Below are 17,187 nucleotides of genomic sequence, written 5' to 3' on the forward strand. Positions count from 1 at the left end.
TACATTTGTAGTGAGCATAGCATAACGTATAGAGTTGTCCAATCACTATTCTGTACACCTGAAACTAATGTAACATTGTGTACCAACTCTACTCCAACCCCCCCACCAAAAAAGTTCTATTTTAATGAATGGGAAGTTGTATGATGTTACCTTAAAAGGAATAATAAACATATATATTCCACAGAGTGATTTCGAACATGTAAAATAAAACATGCACAGGAAAAAAGAATAAAAACATCAATGTGTTATCGTGGTTATTTCTGGGAATTAAATTTTAGATATTTTTCTCTTTATATTTCTTTGTTTTCTTTGTTTTATATTTCTTTGCACATATATTACTTTTGACAAGGGGTAGGGGAGAATTTTTTCCCCTCTTCCTTTTAACCTCTTTTTAGCTCCATAGTATTAGTAAAATTCTTTTTTAGATCTCCATAAATTTCCTGGGTCCCTACTATTCAGTGGACAGATTCTAGAGAAATGATGAGCTCTACCAAAACTAGCACTGAAATGGTTGTCTCTGAGTTAGAGACTTTCATCCACATTTTTCTTTTACTAATTTATTTGTAAATAAATACATTTATAAATAAACTGTTATTGCTTTAATTAAGTAGGCTCCACACCCAATCTTGAACTCGGACTCACGACCCTGAGAGCAAGAGTTAATGCTCTACCGACTAAGCCAGCCAGGCACCTCTATTTGTTTTGTTTTGTTTTTTCAATGGATGAGCATAATTAGACTAGAGTGAAGGGTTAAGGTTTATAATGCTTACCTTCAAGTAAAGACTCAATAAACATGCCTTCATTTTTATCATGTTTCACATATTTAATAAAATAACCTGACTAGAAACCCAGTGTATTTCAAATGTGCCAACTAAAGGTAAGTATAATATTCTTCTTCATTGTTTCCAGATGCTTATCAAATTTTGCCACTAGTCCTTCCTTGCCTTGGGTTAATTTATAGATTGGAATTAATTACCAACAATAAGAATATAGTTTTTTTATACATCTTAAACTGTGAAACAAGCTTGGGTTCTCTATTTTTCAGACATCAGGTGGAGGAAGTGTCTTCTTGATGGAAAAAACATATTCATCTTATCCTAGAGTAAAGAAAATAGTGAAAAAATCAGTAAATTTTTACTTTAGTGAAATGCTCTTTAATCCCAATCCCATTTTAATCTAAATTTGACTTAATGTTCCCAACAGCACTTCATCTGGTAGAGCAGAATATAACAACCACACCCATGTGATCCAGGTAACTAAAGAACCCACTGCTCCGTCTTCCAGACCCTCATTGCTCAGAGTACAGTGTCCCGACCAATAACACTGGCATCACCTAGGAGCTGGTTAGAAATGCAGAATCCTAGGGGATCCTGGGTGGCTCAGTTGGTTAAGCACTGATTTCAGCTCAGGTCCTGATCTCATGGATTGTGAGATCAAGTCCTGTGTCAGGCTCCACACTTAGCAGGGAGTCTACTTGAGAGTCCCCCTCCCCCTTGCCCTCCGACCTTCCCCCACTTGTATACATGTGTATGTGCACATGCTCTCTCCAATAAGTAAATAGAGCTTTAAAAAAAATGCAAAACCCTGGACCCTACCCGACACCTACTGTATCAGAATCTGAATTTTAATAAGATACCATGTCATTTACAGACCCATAAAAGCTTAAGAAATACTGGGCTAGACAACTTCTTTAGTTGTTGTATTATATGCCACAGAAGAAGGAGATGACAGAAGAAAGGAATAAAACTTATTAGTATGATGAAGACAGCGGCTGCTTTGTAGTTTCTAAGAGAATCATGTTTTAGAACTAAAATTAGATGATTATGATTCTAAATTTTAAATTATTTAAAATTTAAATTTTAAATTATATTATTTAAAATTTAAATTTTAAATTATTTAATTTAAAATTTAATTTAATAACTATTTAAATTATTTAAAATTTAAATTTTAAATTACTTAAAATTTAAATTTTAAATAATGTGTCTTAAATGTCGGGAGAGTCATAACTACAATGACCATGCTATTCATGAGAAAGAGGGAAAAAAAGCTAAAGTGAATAGGAAAAAGATGGCCTGAAGATTGGCTGAGTTATCTAAAGGAAGTATATCTTATGGAAGTTCCTGGAACTATGGTAATCTATGGAAAATCTGTTTTTGAAAGAAACAATTCTAAGGTGTATGTACAATACATGCAACTTTTCACGATTGACACACTAAAATCAATAGGTTCCATTGCTTTTCCCTCTATTGTTTACATTCTGTTTCATTTAGCAGACTTGGGTAGGGAAAGCCTTATACTTCTGGGGAGGGAGAGATTTATGTGGGTCAGCAGCAAGACGACTCTAAAGGTATAGTAGACATCCAACATACGCTCCCTGGTTCCTCATTCATTGGTCATTCTCATGACAACAAGTGACCAAGTCCCTGCTGGGCCAGGCACCATGCTACGTTCATGGTGGTGAATGAAAGAGACACAGTTCATGCTTTCCTAGAGTTTCTGATCATGTATGAATTACTGCTGATGAATGTTGTAAAATTCTCTGTGGAATGTGTTTATCTACGGTATTTCTGTGCCTCTCATCTACCTTTTTTATTGATAACGAGAGAAGTCTAATTCTTCATTATCAGTCTTATTCATGTAGATTGATCAGTTGTGATTGGTATAGCATATGGTAGGAGTTCATACAGCAAAATGTAGCTGATAACTAACAGATACAAAGCTAAGATACATAACCATAGCAGTTATATATTATAACATGATCACTGTTGGGGCACCTGGGTGTCTCAGTTGGTTAAGCGTCCCACTCTTGGTTTCAGCTCAGGTCATGATCTCAGGGTCGTGAGATCAAGCCCTGTGTCAGCCCCATGCTGTGTGTGGAGTCTGCTTAAAATCCTCTCTTCCCTTCTCCCTAGCCCCCACCACTCACACGCCTATGTTCTCTCTCTCTCAAAAAAAAAAGCTTATAACATGATCACTGTAAGTGCTTGACATGGGCTGTAGATAGAGGCCTGGAGGCTGCCAAGAAGGTACTGTGGGTGAGTAAAAATGAGTGGGAGCAATGAACAAGTCTCTCCTACACTGTATGGGTGAAAATAATGCAATTATGGTCAAAGTCAAACACACATTTTTTAAAAATCATATGTTCACACCTGATGAATTCAGTCATCAATTAGACTTTAATGTCTTCACATGAAGGTAATTTGTTCTTCAAACCAGTTTTATAATATGGCATTTAGAAAATCATTCATTTTAAAAATAAATAACTTTGGGAGTTTTCTTGGATTGATGGATTTAGACACTATAATTAGAACCTGACAAATTGGGTGGAAAGTTGAAATAAACAGCCCCCAATGGGCAAGAGGCCCAGACTTGAGTTGAATCAACCATTACTTCAGGACACTGCTCTCTTTGTGGATTTTGAGTTTAGTCGTCTCCCAGGATCATTCTAACCCCACGTCCCCTTAGCCCTGGCCTTTGTGTGGGTTTAACTACCACCCCCACTGGTTCCACCCTTGTTGTCCAGTGACTAGAAGTTACTGGAAGTTAAGAGAATCATCTCAGAAGCCAGCAGGACACAGGTTTGTTGTTCTGCTCTCACCACCTCCTAGACACAGGATCTTGAGTAATGTAATGTTTCTGTGCCTCAGTTTCCTCACTGGGAAAATAGAGATTAAAACTCCCATCTTATGCGATCATGTGAATTACATAGCTACATGAAACACTGAGCGTTGTGCGCAGCACATGGTAAATGGTGGCTTCTACTACTTTATCATAGACCCCAAATCTCCATACTGGTTCATTTTTGCTACATGTATCCCTCTGGTAACAAATTTTTGTTTTGTTTTGTTTTGTTTTCTTTCTTTCACCATGTTACTCAGTCTCTCAGTGACTATATTTTCTCCCTACTGAATTCAGATCTTAGAGGCTGCCTCCCAGGAGACCCTTCTCCTTTGTGGCACTTTTTCTGTGCTCTCACCCCACTCTAGGTTCAACAGACCCCCCAACTCTTGGGCACGGTTTGGCTCATAGAGGCAATCATATCAGTGGTTAAAAGCCACTGGAGACTGGCTGTCTGGGTTCCGATCTCAGAAGGTCCACTCATGGGCTGAGTGGCTCTCAGTCAATTATTCAGCCATGCTGTGCCTCCATTTCCTAATCTAAAAAACTGAATTCTACCTGTATCACGTGATTCTTGTTAAGATTAAAGTGAAGGTTATACATGAAGAATCTAGAAAAATAAGTGTGATACAGCATTTGCTATTACGAGTCAATTCTTGGGTGAAATTACCCAACCGTGGGTGGCATTTACCCACTTCTCTCTTCTCATCCTAGGGTGACCTCCTAATTGCAGAACTAGTTTTAGGATTCATATACCCTATTTCAGGTCCCTAGGGTATCTGGACACTGCTGGTGTTTCCATGCCAAGATGCCCACGTTCTCCACATTCTACCACCAATTTCCAGGCAAACACTGGTTATGATAGTGAGGGGTGAGTAATATTTTGCTCCAACCTTTATGTCTGTGAGGACCAGTGAGTCAGGCCCAGCTGGGTGGCCTTTACGTTAAATAGGGAAAAACTCGGGGAGCCAGGCAAAGTAGTTGCCTGATTCTTCCTTAATTCCCTTATCTCCCTTTCCTCATTTCCACCGTGAAGCAAAGATCTGGAAAAAAGGGGACAGTGCAAGATTCCTCCCGACCCAGGCTGGCTGTGTGCCAGAAAGTCCACCCAGGCTGACTGTATGCCAGAAAGTCTTCGTGCATAAAAAGTAAAGAGTCAAGTGTAACTCAAGAGTATGAACTTCTATTGTATCCATGGGGGAATTTGCCCAGCTTAACTATTAACTGTTTAAGTTCCATAATGGGGTAGTGTGGCTAAGCCAAAAGTAACTCAGGAGAAGCAAATCAAAACAAGATTGCATTTCAGGGTGCTTGGGGGGCTCTGTCAGTTAAGGCTCTGCCTTCATCTCAGGTCATGATCTCAGGGTCCTGGGATCAAGCCTCGAGTCAGGCTCTCTGCTCAGTGGGGAGTCTGCTTCTCCCTCTCTGTCTGTGCTCTCTCTCAAATAAATAAATAAAATCTTAAAAAAAAAAAAAAAAGGTGGGGGTGTGCCTCGGTAGCTTAGTCTTTTAAGCATCTGTGTTCAGCTCAAGTCATGATCCCAGGGTTCTGGGATCGAGTCCTGCTTCGGTCTGCCTGCTCAGTGGGAGGCTTGCTTCTTCCCATCCCACTCCCCCTGCTTGTGTTCCCTCTCTCGCTGTGTCTCTCTCTGTCAAAGAAATAAATAAAAATCTTAAAAAAAAAAGAAAAGAAAAAGATTGCATCTTGATTGAAAACTTGAAATAGGGGCGCCTGGGTGGCTCAGTTGGTTAAGTGACTGCCTTCGGCTCAGGTCTTGATCCTGGAGTCCTGGGATCGAGTCCCACATCAGACTCCCTGCTCGGCAGGGAGTCTTCTTCTCCCCCTGATCTCTTTCCTCTCATGATCTCTCTCTCTCTCTCTCTCTCTCTCTCAAATAAATAAATAAAATCATTTAAAAAAAAAACTTGAAATAAAGCATCCACCACTGAGCTGTGAACTAATCAGCACACTTGGGGCTTTCAGCAGAAGTCAAGAGTATCAGGATCTTACTTCTCAGCCCTCCGTGCCTTGAATAGTACTTGGCTTGCGGCAGCAAACTGTTTCTGCTCGTCGGTCCCAGCTTCAAACCTCCCAACGGGAGATTTCTTTTAATGCTCCAAATCCCTTCCAGGGCCACTGTCAATATTTTCAGAAGCAAGATGACAATTATTAGCTGGGTTTCTTTTTAGTACATCTTTTAGAAGTATTTACTCGGTGATTATCTTTGCAGCCATTTGGTTGGAGCTTAATTTTGTTTGATTAATCAAACTACCCAAGGTCTTTAGCATTTGTTTCATCTCTTATTTCAGGTCATTCAATTACTCTTATAGGCAGTTAAACCTCTACAGTGCTGGGAAGCAAGGGCAAAAATGAACTATTGGGATTTCATCAAGATCAAAAGCTTTTGCATAGCAAAGGAAACAGTTAATAAAATCAAAAGACAACTGACAGAATGGGAGAAGATATTTGCAAACGACATATCAGATAAAGGACTAGTGTCCAAAATCTATAAAGAACTTAGCAAACTCAACACCCAAAGAACAAATAATCCAATCAAGAAATGGGCAGAGGACATGAACAGACATTTCTGCAAAGAAGACATCCAGATGGCCAACAGACACATGAAGAAGTGCTCCATATCACTGGGCATCTGGGAAATACAAATCAAAACCACAATGAGATATCACCTCACACCAGTCAGAATGGCTAAAATCAACAATTCAGGAAATGACAGATGCTGGCGAGGATGCGGAGAAAGGGGAACCCTCCTACACTGTTGGTGGGAATGCAAGCTGGTGCAGCCACTCTGGAAAACAGCATGGAGGTTCCTCAAAATGTTGAAAATAGAACTGCCCTATGACCCAGCAATAGCACTACTGGATATTTACCCTAAAGATACAAACGTAGTGATCCAAAGGGGCACGTGCACCCGAATGTTTATAGCAGCAATGTCCACAATAACCAAACTATGGAAAGAACCTAGATGTCCATCAACAGATGAATGGATCAAGAAGATGTGGTATATATACACAATGGAATACTATGCAGCCATCAAAAGAAATGAAATCTTGCCATTTGCGACAACATGGATGGAACTAGAGCATATCATGCTTAGCGAAATAAGTCAAGCGGAGAAAGACAACTATCATATGATCTCCCTGATATGAGGAAGTGGTGATGCAACATGGGGGCTTAAGTGGATAGAAGAAGAATCAATGAAACAAGATGGAATTGGGAGGAAGACAAACCATAAGTGACTCTTAATCTCACTGAGGGTTGCTGGGGAGAGGGAGGTTGGGAGAAGGGGGTGGGATTATGGACATTGGGGAGGGTATGTGCTTTGGTGAGTGCTGTGAAGTGTGTAAACTTGGTGATTCACAGACCTGTACCCCTGGGGATAAAAATATATGTTTATAAAAAATAAAAAATTTGAAAAAAAAAAGTTAAAAATCAATCAATCAATCAATAAATAAATAAATAATGTGCAAAAAAAAAAAAAAAACCTCTATAGTGCTATTAGATCATTTAGCTGGCCCCTGAAGACAGAGGTGAGAAGTCAATATAGAAACACATACACCGACACACAAAAGGATTGAAAATAGACTAGTTAATACAGACACTTCATGGGGTCTGTCCTATCTGCTTCTGATTTAATTCATCCAAATACAAATATCCAAAGATAATATAGCCCAAAGTTACCATATTAATTTAGCAAATACTTTCAACAATCTTCTAAAAAATTGACCTAGATGCTACTTAATCGCCCCTTGAATGAAAACAACAAGCTCACTGGAAACACCATAGACTAATATTCCAGATGCAATGTCTACTCACTGAAACAAAGCAAATCGTCATCTTAACTCCTGATGCCATTTAGTAAGTACTGTCTTAGTGATCTGATTTGTACCCAAGTGTCCTCCGTAGCTTAAAAGCACTTGAGAGTCAGTCAACAAGCCTCTGGTGAAAATCTGTCTTGTGAAAAACAGTGACCCAGCTCAAGTAAGGTTATTCAAGTTAGTTAAATATGTTGTTTTTACCATTTCTGAAGCTGCAAATTATAATGCCCAAATTATAACGCCCAAATATAATATCCACAGATCCGAGGTTGCCTACTGATATTCACGCTAACGTCTGATTCTTCCCTAAAGATTCTGGACCCTGTAGTGATTAGGGGCACGGTGTTTGGGTTTAGAAGGAATCTGGGTTTCTGTCTTTGCTTCATCACCTGCCAGTAGTATGGCTTTGGATAAGTTAGTGAACCCAATGTGTCTCTGTTTCCTCAACTTTGAAATGGGGATAATGTCTAGCTCGAAGAATTATTACAGGATTTGGATGAAATAGATTTACAGTTCTTTGCACTCAGTAAATGGTAGCTATTATTTTTACAAGGACAATGATTTTCCTGTCCCAAGCACAGACTCAGATTCTGTTTCGATGAGCTGATTGACCACGTGGAATGTCAATACTTGCCTCTCCCTCCCCACTCCTGAACGAAGTAGCTGAAGGTATCTGGCCAAGCTTGTTTCTTCCCCCACCCTCAAAGACCTTCAAGGAAGACTCCACAATCTCCTTCTGTCAAAACCTTACAAAGTTTGGGGGACGCCTGGGTGGCTCAGTGGGTTAAGCAGCTGCCTGTATCACACAGCTTTCATGAGGATTTGTAGTAAGCAAAATAAAGACCCTGTCCTCATGCATCTTATGTTCTTGTGGGACAGATAGTCAATAAAGAATATACAGACACGGGGTGCCTAGGTGGCTCAGTGGGTTAAAGCCTCTGCCTTCGGCTCAGGGCATGATCCCAGGGGCCTGGGATCGAGCCCCACATCAGGCTCTCTGCTCAGCAGGGAGCCTGCTTCCCCTTCTCTCTCTGCCTGACTCTCTGCCTACTTGTGATCTCTATCTGTCAAATAAATAAATAAAATCTTTTTTTTAAAAAAAGAATTTACAGACACATATATAACTTCAGGAGGTGATTTTTAAAAAGCAGAAAGAAGAAAGTTGTATAAAAGATTAGAGAGTAATTGAGAGAGTAGGTAGTTTCTACTTTAACCTGGTAGGTTACTTCTGAGAAGGTGGCATTTCAGCTGAAACTTGAAGGAAGAGGGAAAAAGACAATTGATGGTTTAGGGGAAGTGGAAAGTTTCTGAGGTGAAAATGGTTTGGTATGATCCAGAACATCAAGGAAAGCCGTATGGCTAAAGTGAAGTGGGAAAGTGGGGGAGCTGAGTTCAGAAAGGTGAGCAGACCATACACGGGGCCTGAAATCTAGCCTAAGAATCATAAGGAGCCATTGGAGGGTCTTGAACATGGAGGTGGTGGACAATGACTTATGTTGTAAGAGATCCTTTAGGGTTCTCTGCAGAGAATGCACTGTGGGGACAGCAGTAGAAGGTGCTAGAGGATGCTACTACTGAGCTTGTAAGTGATCATGGCGGTTTGGACAAGGCTTTAGTTGGGCAGCTTTGCAATGTATTTCCATTCAGATTCAATAGGATGAGCTGAGGACTGGATCTGAAGTATGAAGATTTGACTTTCAAGTGTTTGGTGTAAGCAACAGAGTGAATGGTGATGCCATTTCCTGAGATGAGGAAAAGCTGTTGAAGAGTGGTATAGAATAGAGTTCCATTCTGGACATGTTCAGTGCAAGAGACCTAGTAGACACACAGGTGGGAAGTTAAACAGGCTTTTGGGATTCGACAGGAAAGCAGAGGCTAGAGAGAGAAATTTTAGTCATTGGCACACAGGACTAGATGTGATCACTCAGGGAGTGAATATAGATGGAGAGAAGGGCCTATGAGCTTCGAAAAGTTTAGAGGTGAGGAGGAGAGAGAGCCAGCAAAGACGATGGGGAGTCGTACCAGCAAAACCGGGAGGCTGAACCATGCTGACCTCCAGGCTAAAGTGCTCCCAAAGGGAAGGAGTAAACAATTATGTCAGAGGATACAGAGAAGTTGAGTTTGGTGAGTTTCTGGATTGTATTAGACTCTCAAGATCATTGGATTTGACCTTCAAGAGAAGGTCATTCACCATCTGGAATAGAACAGTTTCATGGAAAAGAACAGGCTCATGGAAACCAAAGCCTATTTGCAATGGGTGAAGAAGTAAACAAGAAGTGGAGAAGTGGAGACAATGGGTCTAGTGTACTTACCCTTAACATCCAGGAAGCGAGGCCGTCGGAGGCATACGAGTCCCTAAAAGTTTTATGCAGAATTCTGCATGAATGTGACAAGCTGTGTTCCCCAGAAAGAGAAGCCCCAGCTCTCAGGGTATATGAAGCCCCAGCTCTCAGCATATATTTAAAGGAGTATGTCACAAGAAAATCCTGCAATAGAAAGTTCAGTGGCTCGCCCAGAGCTGCCAATGCCCGGAGAGTAAGCAGAAGGCATGGCACGCCCTCTAGAGGCTGCATTCCTGTTGTAGCCAAGCGCACGGGGCGTCCAGCCATTTTAATTTTTTTTTAAGAACAGAAAAAGAAAAACAAATTAGTAGCTTGTTTTCCGTAAATAAAGCCCCTTTAAAATTTAACCTTACAGGGGCGCCTGGGTGGCTCAGTGGGTTAAGCTGCTGCCTTCGGCTTGGGTCATGATCTCAGGGTGGTGGGATCGAGTCCCGCATCGGGCTCTTGGCTCAGCAGGGAGCCGGCTTCCTCCTCTCTCTCTCTGCCTGCCTCTCTGCCTGCTTGTGATCTCTCTCTGTCAAATAAATAAATAAAATCTTTTAAAAAATAAAATAAAAATAAAATTTAACCTTACAGAATCCACTCTCAGCTTTGAAGGATTTTTTAAGCTAAAAGAGCACCTCTGTGCGACCTCTGGTGGAGATTATGAGAACGCAGCCCAAGCATTTCCATTTTACATGAAGGACATTTAAAAAGGTTGCTTAGAAAAATGGATTTTTATAATCACTTAGATTATCTCACAATTAAATGCATCCAATAAGAATAATACATAATCTAACTGTTATATAAGTTATAAAATTTTTAAGTGTATAAATGAAAGTAACCCCAAAATAGAATAGCATGAGACTTAAAATTTTTTCTAACCACTAGGGGAATAGTGGCTCAGTCCTTTAAGCCTCTGACTCTTGACTTCAGTATGGGTTTTGGTCTCAGGGTTGTGAGTTCAAGTCCTACATTGGGCTCCACAACGTGGAGCCTATTTAAAAAAAAAAAAAAAAAAGAGTCTGTGAGGGATTCTGGGCTTTTACAGCATGTCTTTTCTCAAATGAACTATCAATGCCTAGAGAGATAACCCATAAACTATATGTATATACAGTAAAATCCTTGGATGATTTGACCTATGTAAATGACTTTGATTCTTCTGGGTCAGTGATCTTCAAATCGAGTCCCTGGACCATCAGCCTCAAAACCTACTGGAAACTTGGTAGAAATGCAACTTGCTGACCCCTTACCCAGGAATTACTAAGCCAGGAACTCTAGAGATGGGTACCAGCAGCCTGCTTTGAACAGATTCCTGGGTAATTCTGATGAAATCTAAACTCTGGGAACCACTGTTCTTGGTCACACTCACATTGATAAAGATTGAAGATGTTACTGTGCTTTTCTTGGAAAAAATTCTACTTCTCATTAAATAGAAATAACTCCGCCAAAAATGTGGGACAGCAATGTAGATACTGATACTTAGGCTTTTTTTTTTTTTGTAAAAATAAGCTTATTTGGACACAGGCAAAATAAGTGTGAAATTAGTTCAAGAATTTCCCAAGGATCCATTTTTCTTTTGATAGCCATGGTTTTGTAATAAATAAAATAATCACTCTACCATTAAATAGGTAATTTCCTATTCATTTCATAAGTACACTTTGTCTGTCACAGAGATTACCTGCAGGTGGATTTTTAATGTGGCATTCATCTCTTTTAATATACAGTTCTTCTTCTAGTACTTCCTTAATTCTCTTATGTGGCTCAGAATACAAGAATTTCTTCCCTGTAAACACATTAATAAAATTGATTATTTATCATAAATATTAGGCCAAACCTTCCATTATACCTACATGAATCATTATTTCTTAAAAAGATACATGCATCCATACAAACAGCAGCTGATTCACCCTAAGACTCTATTTTGAAAAGATCCCTTTTTGGTTCTTTTGGGACCTTATACTTTCACATAATTCCTGAACTTTTGTGGTTAAGTTTCAGCACCTCTTTTAGGTGTTAGAAAGAAATATAGGGAGTTCTTCCTTAGCTTCAAGAAAACTCAATTATTTGATAAATCCTTATTAAAGACCTACTCAGTGCCAGGCATTGGGCTAGGGGCAGAGGACAAGCAATGAATAAGGCAGATACGCCTATGGAGCTTACAATCCTGCTACATAACACAGGACAACCTCAGTCTTATTTAATCATCATTTTGAGAGGTAAATGTGAGCTGTAGTAGCGAATTGCTTGGAGCTTACAATCCTGCTACATAACACAGGACAACCTCAGTCTTATTTAATCATCATTTTGAGAGGTAAATGTGAGCTGTAGTAGCGAATTGCTTATGGACATATGACTTTTTCCTAGCCTCTAAGCCTGGCCCTGTAGGACATCACTGCTACTGTAGAGGAGCAGCTTATTTGTTCTAAGTACCTTAGCAATATCTTGCTCCATCATTGGCCCTTCTGTCCTTTCCCACACCAAAGCCTATGCACATTCTATTTTGTGCCTGAGCTGCCTTTCTCCTAATATTTTTGCCTGGGTAACTTATACTCAAATTTCAAGTGTAGGCTTAAAGCTCAGTTCTTTGGGGATGCTTTCCCTGACTGTACAACGTACCTGGATACTTTTTTTGCATAGGACTCTCCTTTTTTCTTTCATTTCATTTATTGTGATTTATAAATGGCTTCATTTGCCTGATATGCCCCTATTTATGTAACTATTATTTGAATCTATGTCTTCCTTATCAGACCATAAATACCATATAGCAGGGAAGTTTTTTGATCAGCTCATCAGAATCCTAGGACAGAATCTGGTGAGTCCAGCCTTGTGAATGTCAGGGAACCAGTATTTCTAATCTTGGCACTCAAAAGCTCAGTGCAAGGAACCATGGAAAACCTAACCAACCCAACATGTTAGCTATTTCAGATGTGATTAGTTTTCCCAGACTAACCAGTAAAGAACACAGGTGAATAGATTTGACTTGTGTATGGACTGGCCCCAAAAGGGTAAGAGACCACTGCCTCTGGTTGTGGTCCTGGGTCACTCCTGGTCATGAAGACTCAAACACACCCTCAGATATGAACAAGGTAGAATTAGATACTTTCTGCCTCTCATTTTTGTTTCCCAAAACTTAGGAGTCATATGAATGTAAGGTGGGAGTTAGCTTTGATCATAAGATAGAAAAGGGTTTAAGAAACATGGCTAAGAGGGAAGAAAATTCTGTCATAGCTCCGTAGAACAGATGAGATCGCCTGCTCTAAGTTCAGTCTCTTGACGAATTTCAGCCCTGCTGCTACAAGAATTTACAGAGGAAATCACTAAAGGTTTTGAGGAACTGAGAAAAATTAGAACAGCAAAGAGCTTAGTATAGGCTAATATTCCCCATTCCAAAAAGGAAAGAAAAAAGGATGGAATTGAGGAAGGAAGGAGAGAAGGAAGGAAGAGAGAGAGGAAGGAAGGCAAGAAACGTAAGGAGAGAAGAGGGGAAAAAAGAAAAAACTTCTACAAACTCTAACATAGCAGCCTATGTTGATCTTCACCAACATTTTGAGTGGGTTAGCCAACAGATGGCTTGTAAGTATAGCTAATGAGAAACAGTAATTTCTAAGTGTTGAGAACCACTAAGAACAATATTATTCCAGATTAAACTGTTTTCTTTTGTTAAGAGCTGTTAATAACTGCTGTAATCTATTGAACGCTACTATACATATATTATTAGCATATTACATTTATTATTTCTCTTTCTCAAAATGACTCTATGGGCATGTATAATTATTCCTATTCTATAGTTGAGCAAGTAACTCTCAGAAATCACAAAACTATTCATACAAATTAAAAGTCATGCCTACCTAACTCTCCCCAACCCAAGGTACTAAACTAGCCAGGCTAGGAAGTTGTCGTAGCCACAGTGTAGCTGCATCTCAGCAAGGCATTTGATAAAGTGTATTTGTGGGAGGCAGAATGCCCACCCTGAGGATACTGAATGACAGATCAGGGACTTCCAGAGACAATCCTCGGAACTATTGGAACTTCTACCTAGTTTGCTGATTTGGATATAAGGAGGAGCTGCCTACCCACTGATTGTGAGAATGGCACAGACTTGCTGAAAGAGTCAAAGGGCTGCTTCTATACCTGGGATGAAGTGCTAAAATTCATGGAATGGTACTGATGGGGATAAATATAATGACTTGCATTTAAGGATGAAACAAATTTACTGCATAAATAAGAGAAAAAGCCTGGATCAAATGTTTTCAGTTGGACAACAGGGGAAAGAGAAACTAAGGATGACATAGACTGCTTTTGTTATATGTGTTTATAATACAGTGTGCCTGCCAAAACAGCTCGTTGATTCTGGGTCCATTTAATAGAAGTAGAAATTTTAGATCAAGGGAGGTTATAGTCCCAGCACACTATCCTAAACTGATCACACCCAGAATACTGGATTCAGTGATTTAATAAACTGGAGAATGTTGGAAGAGGTTAGCCAGCATGGGGAGAGTGCTACAAAGTATTTTAAAAATGACTCTGAAGGCTATGAAAAATTCGGTGGCTGTTCAAATAGCTACTTTCATATAATTTAAGGATGTTTTACCGAGAAAGGACCACATTTCGTCTGTGTATATTTCAGGTCATATCTGATTAGGGAGTAGAAGCTACAGAGAGACAGAAGACTGTCTGATGTCAAAAACATTTGACCATCGAACGGGTACTTCATGTGGGTGTCGGTGGGTACTCAGGCTGAGGCCGGAAAAGGAGGTTCTCTGGGGGGATGAGGCACCAGTGCTTTATGCCCCAACCCTGACTTTCTGAGGTCCTCAAAGTTTAGACACATGCCTTAATTCATCACTCACTACTCCGCAACTAGCCCAATGCCTGGCATGCAGTGAGGACTCAGTATTTGTTGAATTAACAAGTTAATGATCAATCCCACCTTTAGGACCCCACAGGACTAAAAAACCTCTCATTTCCAGAATCTTTAACGAGAAAATTCCCAGACAGAATTTGAAGTCAGAGTAAGGATGCCCTTAAATATACTGAATATGTAAATATACTGGATTTCCTTGTTCTAGGTAAGGCCTCTACTATGCTGTTGGTAACCAAAGGAATGAGGAGGTATCCTGGTCATATTGGGACAGATGCTGAGGGAGAGGCTCTTTCTCTAGGAGACACTGGTTCTGCAGCTCTTTAATGAGGTGTCCTGGGAGGAGGGTGTGTGGCCCCCTGAGGCAGAGGAGCTGAGCCACTTCAGCCCCCCTCCCTCCTGGGGTCTGCGGAGCTCCTGCTGCAAGCTGAGGTGGGTCTCTAGAGAGGCAATCAAGAAGAGCCAGAAACTGCTGGCATTCCTCTTTGTCCTACTTATAACTTTCCCCATCATCATTCCTTGGCCCTTCCTGAAAACCCGCAGAGCACAGGAAGACTGTGAAATATAAATTCATGGCACAGTATGGCTGGGCACCGAGGCCTGGACCGGACTCAAGCTTCCGCCCTCTTGGTTGTGACTCTGGACGAGAACTGCCTTCAATCACTTGACCATCGTTTGTGTGTTTGGCAGGAAAGAAACCGTGTGTTAAGAAGTAACCGGTAGGGGTGCCTGGGTGGCTCAGTGGGTTAAGCCGCTGCCTTCCGCTCAGGTCATGATCTCAGGGTGCTGGGATTGAGTCCCGCATCAGGCTCTCTCTTTGCCTGCCTCTCTGCCTACTTGTGATCTCTCTCTGTCAAATAAATAAATAAAATCTTAAAACACACACACACACACACACACACACACAAGTAGCCGGTAACGGTGAGATTCTACAGGCATCAGGTATCATAACTGATGAACTGAGAGTCCCAGACAGGTGAGGTGAGCGTTTTAAGTTCTTCTCCAGCACTGACTGAGTCCCTGGAGGCAAGTCATTTCCACTATCCTCAACCTCAGTTTCCTGGTCTGTAAAATGAAGGAACTGGCAAAAAAAAGATCCATGTTGTTTATCTCTCTCTGCGTATGTATATATATCCATATTACAAACGTTTATACATTTTATATTTTATTATATATAAATTTCAAATTTTATATCGTACAGATATTTACAACTACATTCACACGTTTTTCTTTCAATACCCTCCAGGCCGATGCCGCTCTATCAGGCTGGAGGCCTACCTGGGCTCAGGTAGCGTTTTGCGAAGGCCCTTCAGCCCTTCAGCCAGTCGCACTCCCGATCGCCCCTCCCGGTTCCCCTTTCCCGCGTTCCACGCGTCCCGCGTCCCCGCGGGCAGAGTGCGCGAGCGGAGGGGAACTCACACGGTCCGCAGGGGTCCTGGGGGCCAATCCCGCCGCCGCCGCCGCCGCCGCCGCCTCCGCTGCCACCGCCGGGCTCCCCGCGCGCCCCGCGCCCCAGCCCCGCGGGCTGCAGAGGCTGCTCCCCGTCGCGGCCCGCCTCCGGCGCCGCCACCGCGGTCACCACCGCCGCTTCCTCCCGTCTCATGCCGCGGGGGCCTTGCTCGAAGCCGGGGGCCCGCTGGCCTTCTCTGCTCCGCCGCGGGCTGCCTGGGAACGCCCGGCGTCGCGGGTTGCCGTAGCGACCGCAGATCCTCGCTTCCCCAGACGCTCTCCGCTCGCCTCCCCCAAGAGTCCCGCGCGCCCAGGACGGCGGTGAAGTTACGCGGCTGCCATCACCTCCCGACCAACACAGCCAAATCTCATGGTTGTTTCTCACCCCAGCGTCGCAGGAGTTGCTTTCCTATTCCCGGGCAGGGAAACCGAGATTCCGAAAAGCTAAGGAGATTACCCAAGGTCGCAGGGCCCAAGAACAGCTCGCCACCCGGCACAGGTAGGAGGGGTGGGTGAGGGCAGGCACCAGACAGGTGAGTTCAAGGTGAGGTCGCTAGTCCCACGCAGCGATGCGCTCGTGTCCCGCTCCCTGCTACTCACAACGTGATCCAATAAATGAATGCTGAGGTCCCAAACTTTTGGATTACGTTGCTTTTAAACAACTCTTATTTTCAAGCACTTTTTGTATTCACGAGCTATTTCAATCTATATATAATGACTAATTTTACAGAGGAGAAAAATCAAATTCAGAAAAGTTTGATTTGAGTAGCAAGTGGGAAAATCTACAGCTTTAGTTGGAGCAGGACATTGCTGTTCTCTTTTTGCCATCATTAAAAAGTAAATTAGGGCGTGTTAATTTCCTGAAGGCTACGTGTGCATTATTTTACAGAGTCGTAGCTCTACAAACTCGTAACCAAATACAGGGGACCCCATCTGCCTCCATTTCATCCCAGAAGCAACCACTTTCACCCCAAGAGGGTGAAATTTACAACCATGTAATGAAATGTTTACTTTGATGTTTTATGTTTTTCAGTCTTAGGTATCATATGTTGACTTCCTGCTTTGAAAGAAAAAGATTTAGTGCTCCTTCATTATCCT

General features: G+C 41.6%; 1 protein-coding gene across 2 annotated transcripts; it reads right to left on the reverse strand.

Annotated features, from left to right (window-relative positions):
- Positions 1-808: 808 nt before the first annotated feature.
- Positions 809-16,659, reverse strand: C9H11orf97 (chromosome 9 C11orf97 homolog). 2 transcript variants are annotated; one of them, XM_032356779.1, is made up of 5 exons: positions 16,060-16,659; positions 11,458-11,562; positions 9,968-10,030; positions 5,630-5,755; positions 809-1,097 (listed from the first exon to the last, which is right to left on the reverse strand). In XM_032356779.1, the coding sequence occupies exons 1-5, from the start codon at positions 16,241-16,243 to the stop codon at positions 1,093-1,095; spliced, it is 483 nt and encodes a 160-aa protein (XP_032212670.1). In that variant the 5' UTR covers positions 16,244-16,659; the 3' UTR covers positions 809-1,092. The 2 variants fall into 2 exon arrangements, with proteins under 2 accessions (XP_032212670.1, XP_032212671.1); XM_032356780.1 differs by lacking the exon at positions 9,968-10,030 and having other exon boundaries at positions 16,060-16,651.
- Between the last annotated feature and the right edge of the window lie 528 nt (positions 16,660-17,187).

The sequence above is a fragment of the Mustela erminea genome, chromosome 9 (assembly GCF_009829155.1).
Source record: "Mustela erminea isolate mMusErm1 chromosome 9, mMusErm1.Pri, whole genome shotgun sequence".
NCBI classification, from domain to species: domain Eukaryota; kingdom Metazoa; phylum Chordata; class Mammalia; order Carnivora; family Mustelidae; genus Mustela; species Mustela erminea.